This window comes from Heterocephalus glaber, unplaced genomic scaffold (assembly GCF_053883595.1).
Source record: "Heterocephalus glaber isolate CG9 unplaced genomic scaffold, H.glaber_assembly_v1.0 deba00001461, whole genome shotgun sequence".
Taxonomy (NCBI): Eukaryota; Metazoa; Chordata; class Mammalia; order Rodentia; family Bathyergidae; genus Heterocephalus; species Heterocephalus glaber.
This window is the reverse complement of record NW_028258308.1, coordinates 11,270,016-11,282,164: the sequence shown is the minus strand read 5'-3', so window position 1 is coordinate 11,282,164 and position 12,149 is coordinate 11,270,016. Positions and strand designations below refer to the sequence as shown.

Here is a 12,149-nt window from a genome sequence, read left to right as displayed (position 1 = left end):
AAATTACCTTCATATTTCAATTTGCTCCAACTTTTCACTATTTTCTTCCTCTTTTGTTTTATAGATGTCACTAATAAGCTTTATTATTGTTGTTCTTTTTCCAGCACTGGTGTTGAACCCAGGGTCTCATACATGCTAGTGAACCCCTCTACCATCACCTTTTAAAAATTATTATTTTTTTTTATTTTTGAGTTAGGGTCTTGCTAAGTTGTCCAGGCTGGCCTTGAACTTGTGATCCTCCTGCCTTAGCCTCTTGATTATCTGGGGTTTCACATGTATGACACTGTACCCCAGTCCACAGCTACTACTGTTGTTTCATAGGGAGTATTTGGAAGTACTTTCTTACTGTTGCATTTCTTAAAAGCCCACTAATACACTTTCCAATCTGCACTTGGATAAGTAACAGAAAACTCAAACTTAATATGCTGAAGTAGGCTGCACAATGGCCTCCTAATGATATAGGTGACAATTCCAGGAAACAATAAATTTGAGTTATTGCAGATGTAATTAAGGATCTTAACTATGGGAGATTTTTCCATATGGTCCCTTATTCTAATCACAAGTGTCTTTATAATGTAGGGAGAGATGATTTGATGCATACAGAAGAGAATATACTGTAAAAACAGAGGCAGAGGCTGGACTAATGGAACCACATGTCTAAGAATGTCAGAAGAGGCAAAGGATGGATTCTTTCCTAGCTTCAGAGAAAGTACATCCCTGAACACACCTTAATTTTGGTCCTTAACCCTACCTCAGCTTCCAAAAATAGCCCACACTCAATCACTTTTTGCCAGTCTGGCTCTTTTCCCTGCCACCATCATCTACTACCTGTGCTCCTGTTGGGAGTCCTGAAGCTGCTGCTTCTCTCCAGTTATATCGCAGTAATGTTCTCATATAATAGCTGGAATAATCCCCATAAAATACAAGACAGTTCATGCTCAAGCCTTCCCATGGTTTCCCATCTTTCTCAAAGTCAATACTTGCCACATTCGCTAGTGATTTTTCAAAATGTACAAGTACATGAGTTATTTCACACCTTTTCAAAACCCTCCATAGATCCCCATATTATACACAGAATAAAGTGGAGATTTCTTTCTGTGGCCAGCCTATCTCTACATAGTCTCTGGTTCATACCTGACTTCTGCTTAGTCAATTTTCTATCTCTTCCTTAGTCAAGTCAGAGGCTTCATGGTTTCTGAATTACCTTTTTGGAAAACTTTTTCCCACCTTAATCTTTAAAAGTTACCAGTTCTTTTCAGAAATCTGCTCAGGGACTTTATCTCCCTGCCCTATCTAAAATAGATGCTCTTTGTCACTTTTTTTTTTTGCCTACTGTGATTGCTATTTCTTGAGAGTACTGACCATTACCTATCATTGCCTAGTATCTTATATATTTTTTCTTAAGATCTGTTCCTATTGGAATATAGTAATCAATGAATATTCCATAGATATAGACATAATGAATGAGCTTTTCACCCATATTATTTATTAATACTGCTCTGTTGGTTTCTTTCATCTCTTTCACGGGCTGCTTTTCTTCTTCTTCTTTTTTTTTTTTTTCTGAGACAGGGTTTTGGTATATAGTTCAGGCTGGCCTTGAACTCACTATGTATCCCAGGCTGGCCTCGAACTCCTGCCAATCCTCCTGCCTCAGCCTCCCAAGTGCTGGGATTACAGGTGTGTGCCACCACACCTGACTGCTTTTTTTCTTTTGATCACCAAAGCTAACCTAGTTGAAAGACTCTATTGGATCTTCCTCCCTTTTCTCTATGCATACTCTCAGTGATTACAAATACTCTCAGATTCAACTGTTATCTCAGATTACCCTAAAGTGGGTAACAGGAGGGGAACAATGTACAAGTGAATGATAACAGTGTCTTTAAGGCATCTCTGCACTTCTTCAGAGAGACAAGTTACTAGTATGGAAAACAATATATTTTTCTTTGCCCCAAACCAGTGTGTGTTAACAATACTAAAATAATTTATTATCCCAAAGCTTGAGGTAGAAGCTTAAGCAAAAAGAAACATTTTCTCTTTCTCCTTACTCTATTTGTGGAGAGCCCAGGAAAAGTTACCTTCATGGCTTCCAGTCCGAGATTGGTTCCTACAGCTTTTCTGTTAATTCTGTGAATTACCCTGATATTCATTTGGCTGCATACCTCTTAAATTACGTTCTAATATGGCAACTATATACCAACTGCCTTCCAAAAGCAAACTTATTGCATGCACCAAAATTTTCATCGGGTCTCCCATGTGCCCTCTGTTCTCTTCCCTCCAAAATCTCTGCAGGTCAGGTCTGTGTTAAAACTGGATTGCAAAGGGGCTGGGGATTTAGCTCAGTGGTTTCACCGCCTGCTGCGCAAGTGCAAGGACCAGAGTTTGATCCCTGGAGTCACCCCAAGCCCCGCAAAAAAAACCACAAAAAACTGGATTGCAAATAGCACTAAATTCTCATTAGCTGACAACCAACTATCAGGACATTTCCAAACTAGATGGTTTTTAAAAATCTGAATACAATATATCATTTTAAAGGAACCAAAGACCCCTCTCCGATCTTTCTGCAGTTTTCCAAATGCACTAGGGATTTCCCCTGTAGACTAGCTCATGGGTGTTTTCTCTTCCTTAAAAATTTTTTTCATGCCTCTTGTCTTTGAAGAATTCCTAGTTTCTTTCATACTAGGCTCAAATATCTCCCCTTCCAATAAGATCCCCTTGCTTTTCCCAGATAGATTTAAGTGTTTCTTCTTCTATGCCTCCACAGCCATTAGTATAACCATATTAATATATGCAAATCCATCTTGGTGTTTTAATTCTATATTTTCTCATTTACTGCCCACTGTTGACTTTGAGCACTTTGAGAGCTCGATTGTATTTTGTTTTGTATTCCTAATACATACCGTACAGTTGATAATAAAGCAATTTAAATTTTAAAAATTATTTTAAAAATTTAAAAAGACTCTCTAAAAGAAAAAGAGTAACTTAGCTTCCCCCAAAGAAACAATACTCACACACATAAATTACATGAGCTAGTATATAATTAAGGGCCAAAAATAAGTGACGTATGTATTTAAAATGTGGTGCTTAATAAATAAAAACCAGAAAACTTAGGGATGATTCATTTTGAAGTTCAGTAAGCATTTAGTGAATGAAGGGGCTTAGATCACTGCTACTGAGCTTTAGACTTCAAGTTAAAATAACTTAAAATAAAAAAATTGTCAGCATGAAAAGTGTAAACACACTCATTCAAGAAAATAATATATTTGTGCTCACTTTGGCAGCACATATACTAAGAAAATAATATATTTAATCAGAGAAAGCCTAAAAATAGGGAAATAGTACTGGTTTCAAGCTTTTTAAGCTATGTATGTATTTATTTTACATAAATAGCTGTTTTACTAAGCAGTCTTAACTGAATGCTCATATATAAAACAAAGAAAGGAGAAGTTACAAGGCCTGCACACTTTTAGCATACCATGGCTTCCCCTAAATCATAGGTGTGTGTAAGGTTCTTTCAGGGATACTTGAGCCTTTAAAATCTAGTTTTAAAAAATCCTTTGAACTCACAATTATTTATATGACAAATAACTTCATTTGATGATTTGGAAGAGTATGGAATTTTTTAAATCCCAGAAGCTATCAATTCATAAAAAACAAATACAGAACACTAACCATTTATTCAGTAGACGAATACATATTAAAGGTCTATCAGACACTGTGTTAAATGCATATGACCAAATAAATGTACACCAATACCATACTATGAAGAATGTTCTTGTTCATGAAAATCAAAATCCCAAACTGGTGCAATAAACGTAATTAATTATCTTATATTTCAGATCGCTCTGAGAGTAAAATGCATGAAGAGGCTGAGAGGAATGAAACACAAGGGCAAAAAGATTTTTTTTAAAAGCTGCTTGAGATACATTGATGAAGCCACGAGCCAGGATCTGCACTGTGTCTTACCTCCATGCTTTGCCCCTGAGTGCTTGATGGCCAGACTTGATGGCCTCTTCTTCCTGGGGCTTCTGCACAGCCAAGAAATACTCTGATTCTTTTCTATTTCTAATCATATCATTTGGTTTTCTTTGCTTATTCTTTTCTCCTATTCTATAGTAATTTCTTTTCCCTGAAGCTCAGACTTTGGTTTATATCTTCATTCTTTCTCAGTAAATTAAGAATGTTTCGATGCTTCACTTAACAATACTATGCTGACGACCCTCCAGCCATTACCTCTTCCACTGTAATGTTGCCCATAAGACAGCCCTTGTGGATACCCCACTGGTACTTCACACATCCCAAACTCAATGTATCATTTACCATTCTGTCCCTACTTTTCCAGACTCACTCATAAAGTGAAACTCTCTATTATTTGGCACTGAATTCTTTGCATTGTCTTACTTTACATATCAAAACTGTCACAATTTTTGCTGACTTTTAAAACAATTTAATTAAGTTACCATTTTCAGTGTCTTGAACCTAGGGTCCATAACCATCTCTCACCTATTACTGCATTGTTTTCATCATGTCTTTTTGCTTTTTTAAATTTCCATGCTAACTTCTGTGTATGCTATAATCAATCACAAGTCGTAATCCACTGATTTAGGCAAGACATTAACCATTCCCCAAACTACTGATGACCCCTACAGAATGATCCCATCCTACTTGTAAAACTAGCCTTAACTGTTCAACAACTTGGAACATGGAGCATGCTTCATGTGGCCAGTACAATTATCTATCCAGCATCTATGCTTGTTAATGATTCACAGCTGATGGTCATGCTGTTTTATCCAATTAAACAATGTTTGCTTTCTCATTTACTTAACCTAAATTCCATTTCTTAAAGTAAATTTCAAATTACACTTTTTTTATAAGATCCTCCAACCTTTATATATATATAGATAGATAGATAGATATGTGACTTTAATATTCCTGAACTCTTGTAAGCATTTTATGTGCTTCTTGTCTGCACTAATAATTTTCATTTATAATCTGATATACTGCTTTGCAGCTACTTTATCTTGTTAATCTTTCTCCTAGCTGCCTTTAAAAGGAAATTTACCCTTCTACCAGAGAGACTGTGCATTGGCAGAAAGGAAATAACTAGATTTTGAGAGGATTATTGGCTCTGAAACAACAGTAATTCCAGGAGGCTCAAAATATTGCAGTGGTTCACAAATTAGGTCAAGCGATCAATGGAATTTTAGTCCAACTTCATCTTATACAGGGTTCCCAAACCCATTCTTCGATTATTTTCCCAGTTCTTGAATGCATAATTGAAAGAAACATACTCAGCAACTGGCAGAATCACCATCGATATGTTTAATAAGAAGTGTGATGTTTCATTAGGAGGTCAAATTCTGGAAGAAAATCTTGCTATATTTTATAATATTATTTCTAAATGAAGCAAAGACTTTTGAAGATAGCTGCATTTTTCCAAATACTGACTGACTTCTCCTGATACTTATTTTACAAAAAAGATTATATCTTATGGATGGATATCATCACCCGAGTAAAAGATTTTTCTGACTGAATTCAAAAGTAATCCATATATTAGCTTTAGCTCCTTTGGGTTCTTGGATGACTTTTTTTTTTTTACCATATCCTTCCAAAGGTTCAAATAAAATTGAATTATGTCCCTTTATGAATAGCTTGACAATTACTCAGTTACATTCCCTGATATTAGCCTTTTAATTAGGTAATTTAAAATTCAATATCTTACCATATGTCAATGTGTTGAGGATTTTCTTTTTGACAATGAGAACAGAAGTACGTCATTCTGTTATTCTCCCCTAAACGACATACGATAATTTTGCAATGGCACTGACCACAATTAGGACGCTTGTAAACCTTATAGTGTTTAGAGATAGCAGATCCTGTTTTACAGCACTTAAAAAAAAACAAAGTTATGTACAAAAAAGTATTACTTCAGCGCCAGATATACTCTTGAAAGTCAACACTGAAAACAATCTGTTAAAACTTTACCTATGTTTGTACATAGTTTCATATAATATTTTCTTTCATCTGATAAAAAGGTATTGACAAGATTCAGTAATATCTATCAAAAAAGTTTGTGTGAAATAATTAAGTCATATGATAACGTGTCAGCATTCAAAGCTCTTTGCATGACTATCCTCTTATCTAAATGATATATAAAAGTTCTATATTTTAAAATATCTTTTTTATTTTTAAGTTTGTCTTAAAAACATAATTATTTGGTTTTAAGAAAAAGACTAGATTAGCTTTAAATGTGATTATTTTTTGAACACTGAAGTTTCTCAGTTTCAACAGCCAAAATAGTTTTCTAGGGAACAAAATTTAACAAGACTATTTTCTTTGTTGACTTGAAAGGTTTTATATATATATATCCTTAGAGATTCACTAGAAAGAGAATAAAAATTCATGTAACATCCTACTAGAGACATGTTCCATTTTGGTATATGTTCTATTTCAAAAGATATTTTGATATTTTTCTATCACAGTTTTATTCTACTCACATACATTTAAAGCTCCTACTAAGAAAATGTTTTAACATTAGTACTGTGAAAATTTAAAAGTCAAAAACTATGAATCACCATTCATGAGCTGAAAATTACACAAACAATTTGTATTAATTTAAGCAAAGAACTGAAATACCCAATTTAATCTGGACAGAAAATGGACTATTTCCTGCAGTAATTTTTCTCCAGAAGAATAAATGAACCTCCAGAAGAATAAATGAAAAAGAACAGTTTTAAAATAGCCACAGTTATTCATACTCAAGGTAGATATGTAAACCAAGAGGCTCATTAATACTTTAGGTCAATTAATAAAGAATGTTACAAAATCTTCTTTTTAAATCATTAAAAAAATATAAAATGGAATCATATAGACAGCTTAATATCCTATTTCTTCGGTTAACATATCTTGAGTGATTTCCCTTTTACTACTTTCCTTCTTGAACACAGTAAAAGAATTCTGAATACAGAAAACAGACTGTGACAGAAAAACTTATTAATCATATTTATTTAAAAGTTAAAATGTGTTTATTGAATTCTACATATACAACTTTCAAAATTTACATGTTAGTAATTATTTAATTCTCAGAATTATTTGTTGTCAATATTATTATCCAATGTTATAGGTGAAGAAACTAAATTTAGTTTCATTTTTGGTACCAGGAATCGAACACAGGACCTTGCACTTGCTAGGCAGGCAAGGCATCACTGAGCTAAATCCCTGGCCCAAGTTTCTAAATAATCTAAATCACGGATAAGTGGAAAATTCTGAACAAAATCCATTTATTCCAATAAATTTTTTATCTCTTTATGGTTTTTATATTTTATATATCCAAAAATAGAGCAAGAATTTAGAGAAAATATTACCATAATTGTTCCCCAATTTAGTCTAAAGTTAATTAAATATAATCATACAATTAGGCAAATTTGGACTGACCTATGACCTAGAATTTGAAGATGTTAATTATGCCCATAAAATGTTACCCTTCTTTATTGTACCTCTATACTCTTACCACTAGATGGCTATATACAGCTTTAACATTTTTGGTGCAATCAAAAGGGAAACCATTGAGATTTAAATATTTGAAAATTTTAGTTCTTACCCTGTAAAAGAGAATGCTGAAATCACGTATCATCTTCACAAGGTGATGGGTCTGTTCATCTGTTAACTGAAAAATCTGAAAATGGAAAAATAGCATAATTTCATAATTTTTTACTGTAGGAAAATGGCACTTATGAGTTCTGTTAAACACAACTGTAAGCAGGTTTAAAATACATGTATATCTTCTAGAACTCTGCTTATGTATTTAATGTAATTAATTAGCTTTATTTTTATTGATAACATTGTATTGATAAAAATATCATTCCTCCTTGTACATTTCAATCCTAAACTCAAATATTTATTGAATGTTCTAATCAGATATCTTCAAAGCCCCAGCATTATCTACCAGCCACTTGAAGTCTTGCTTGATTTGAAAAAAAAACAGAAAGGAGGAAAAAGTAGCCACAGGAGTAGACGACCATCAAGGTCACTATGAAGCTTTAAAAAGATATGAATTTATATTCATGTGTTAATGTCAAATACCTGTTAACACTTTGAAGGACTCAATAGACTTTACTGAACAATATTTCTGTGACAAAGAGTGGTGTGAATCTGAGTTACCTTTGCAGAATCAATTATCATTTGGCCCATGTGCTTTCAATGGTAATTCCAAAAGAAATTTTCTCTGATGCCTTACACTTGTTTTTTGTGTTTGAATACACACACAAATTATCAGGGGTATAAAGTTGAAAATCATCTAATTAACATAATCATTCTAAAAGTATTATAAATGTTCAATTATTTAACTTTTAAAACTTGTGTATTTTTATTTAAAATGCTCATTTTAAAAAATATCTTGTATACATGGTAGGTCATACTTACAGATGCTAAACTATTACTTTTCCAATAATTGTACCTATCCTTTTAGGAGTCTAATGACTAAACTTCAGAAATATCAGAATTTTTAATTCTGCAGACATTACAGATAAATGATCTTTTACTAGATGAATGGCTGGCTGGGTGTACAGATTAAAAGTAAATCCTTAGTAATTACAGATAACACTAACACTGGGTTGTTTTTTAAAAATATTTTTCAGAGAGAGCTAATGATTTTTAAATGTTCATTCATACCTGGGCATGGGAGTACGTGTCTCTAATCCCAGTACTCTCAGAGGCCAGGGCAAGATTGCAAGTTCAAGCCCAGTCTGGGCGATTTAGTGACTTAGTACTAAAAATAATAATAATAATAATAATAATAATAATAAAAAACAGCCAAACAAAAAACTTTTTTCTGCTAAAAAATTGTTTAATAATTGCCACATTAAACTAAATTATTCCCAGTTTCAAAGAGTAGAACCTATTTCAAAACTACCAACTAGTTTCTGTAAAACCTTAATTCTTATCAATTTAGGTTTTACCAAAGTCATTTAGAAAGTACACAAAACCTAGAGGTATCTTTGGATGTACATTAAAAATAATCTAGTTAATAGTAATTATATAAAATAATTTAATAAAAATAAATTAATGGGAATAATTCGTTAATTGAGTTAAAGATAATTTAGTTGATAGTAACAGATCTGGATAAAAAGCCTGATGTGAATTCTTCATTGGAAAGTAAAATATATGTATTCTCTCTGCATTCAGTTTCCAATCTCTCTGACCTTTTCAGAACTTTATTCTATGAATCATCACTCCTTTTTCTACAACTTTAATATCTTTCTCTCCCAGTTCTTTTTTCCCTCACCAATATATAAATAAGTTCAAATCTCTCCAGCTGAAAAACAAGAGAAAACCCCAAAACCTACAAATCCATTCCCTGCCCTGGTGTTCCCTCTAGCAGTTTAATATTTCTGTCTTGACATCAATCTAAATTATGTGAACAGGGACACTAATTTTTGTTCCCATGTGCCTGCTGATTGCTTATCTCTGAGTCTCTGCTACCTGAATTCCAATCTTATCATCCCATTAGGACAGGATTTTCTACCACCACCAATAGCTAGAATAGATGAGTATTAGGAACACATAAGTATGTGTAGAGTATGTATTTAATATGCCAGACAGAAAAAAAAAAGTTGTGAGCTTCATTCATTCACATATTCTGCAAATGTCTGCTTCAAGCCCATAAAAATGAAAAAAAAAAAAAAAAGCCCATAAAATATCAGACCCTGTGTTCTAGATATTTGGATACATCATGGAGCAGGACAGATTTGTGCTTTTTGAAGAGTGTATTCTAGCAGAAGGAGACACTTTTTTTGGGGGTACTGGGGATCGAACTCCGGTTTTCGCGCTTGCGTAGCAGGCGGCAAAACTAATCCCTGGCCCCTGGAGACACATTTTTTTTTTTAAACAAATATAACAACTAAATACATTGTGTCTGAAAGTTATACATGGTATGGAAAACATAGACAGTGAAGCAAATTAAGGAAGACTGGGAACGTGAAGTGGGAGGAGGGAGATACATTGCAGCTCTGAGAAGGTGCTCACAGTGGGCCGTGTTGAGAAGTCACATGAGCAAAGTCTTGAAAGACATCTGGAATCTGAGCAGAATGTGACCAAAACAAATTTAAGTTTGTTTCTTTAATATTAAAGACAGGAATAACTTAAAAATATGTATGATTTACCTTAACTGCTGGATGGAGACCACTATCAAAGAGAGCTTCATTTTTGATGATGTTCCCTACTCCAGGTAACACTTTCTGATCCAACAGCACATCACAGAGCATCCGACCTTTCTGTTTTTTAACTTCACTTTCTGCTCTTAAGAAACTAAATTTAGGTGAACACACATCTAATTCTTCCATCATTCTTATTCTCTGTTGGCTTTCCATTGAGTTTCTGCACAAAGGAATGTAAAACACATTAATCATAAAGTCACAGTGTCATTTGAAATGAGCTTTAATATAAATATAAAAACTTTATGTTAATGATGGTGTAAGAGTTCTATGGGTAAATGATGACCACCCTAACAAATTTCATTATTTGAAGGCTCCTTTACAATGCAGTTTCATCAATTATAAGCTATTTACTTAGTGATGTCCCAAACCAAACTGCAGGTCCAAGTTCTGAATATTCTTTTACCTGAGTTCTACTGATGAGTCAAAGAAACAAATCAAATCATTGGTGAGCTGCAGTTCAAAAACAGGAGAAACTCCATTTTTATTTTTATATGCAAGTGGATTAATCAGGATGGAGCCTTTCATTCCAAAATGAATCCTGAAACAAAATCAAACAAATTTTGAGTAGAAGTATATCATATATCAAAACATTTCCTTGGCTTCATTTTTTAGATATAAGCAAACAAATCTTAGTCAGGATAGATATTTTTAAAGGGCAAAAACTTGTAGCTAATATGATCATATAGTTTTCTCTTGTAGCTTTGTATCTTTATAAAGCTACAAGACATGAAAATTAGTTTTCCACCAACAAATAACTTCCTGGAGAAATAATAACACCCACAAATAAGCCCAGGAAAAAATATCTGTGTTCTTTCCTTTTAAGATGAAGTATCTTTTATTCATAGAATAGTCCAGCATCTCTCGGTATTTTCTGATTTAAAGGCTTAAGATAAGGCTAAGTTGCCTTAGTTTGTGCTTATAAACTCTTCAAAGCTATTAACTTTTAAATTCCTTATTTCAGACATAATGATTTAGAAATGTTTACTTATAGCAAAATAAGATCTATAGTTTAAGGCATTATTGACTGCTTTGGGATAAGCAATGAAACAATTTCCCACAAAATCCTATGGGGGGGCGCGGGGCGTGGAGGCCATGAAGAGAGAGAGAGTACAAGTCAAAATGCTATTGTCTTCAATTCTTTTCATTTTTTTTTTACCTTCATATGTATTGGGAAGAAGGGATTTATAAATCTTTACAGTTAGATTTAAAGTCACAATCCAGTGATGGAAAATTCATAACCTTTTAGATTGTATAGGATTGATTAGCATGTCCAGTTAAAAAAAGAAGTGATTTTGTGAGATCTGTGATGATGAAGATCAAAAATGATTCTCAAGATGAAATACAGTGTTCTGCCTTTCAAATCTGTCTCTTATAGTTTTGTTGAGTTAATAAATATGGTTCTTTTGGCAGCAAATGTTACTGCTGTGGCTTCTAATTCCAAAGCACCATGTTATAGTAGTATACAAGGTTAAACAGTCTAACTTTAAAAATGTGCATTTTAAACTGTGTGCCCTACTATCAATCATAAATACATTTTACATGCCCGATAGGTCTTGACAGGAAAAACGTGTGCCTGTAAGTACTCTATAACTTAGCTTTAGAGGCCTAGCCCCAGAGAAAGGTCTACCATTCTCATGCCCAGAAGCCATCCTATCTAAAATCTTTTCAGCTGCATGGCTCACAAAGCAGATTCTAAATCACTTTCCATAATGAAACCACGTTCACATCAAAAATATTGAAGGTTAAGACACAATTCAAATGCAGGAGTAGCCTCAACAAGACCTATAAATAAAATAAGCATGTCTTTGTCTTGTAATTCTAACCATTTAGGGGGAAATGAACATAAAATAACTATCTTTATTTTATATTTATTTTATCAATAGCTAAATATTATAGCTTTGATAAACCAACAAATTTTGTGTTTGAGTACCTTTTATC

General features: G+C 33.3%; 1 protein-coding gene across 1 annotated transcript in view; it reads right to left on the bottom strand.

Moving 5' to 3' along the window:
• Neil3 (nei like DNA glycosylase 3) overlaps positions 1-12,149 on the bottom strand; it is a 43,831-nt gene that overhangs the window by 11,297 nt on the left and 20,385 nt on the right. The window contains exons 3-6 of the mRNA XM_004852963.3: positions 10,615-10,749; positions 10,158-10,371; positions 7,598-7,672; positions 5,720-5,886 (exon numbers count right to left, since the gene is read on the bottom strand). Coding sequence (XP_004853020.1) covers positions 5,720-5,886; positions 7,598-7,672; positions 10,158-10,371; positions 10,615-10,749 — 591 coding nt within the window. The remainder of the gene's footprint in view (positions 1-5,719; positions 5,887-7,597; positions 7,673-10,157; positions 10,372-10,614; positions 10,750-12,149) is intronic.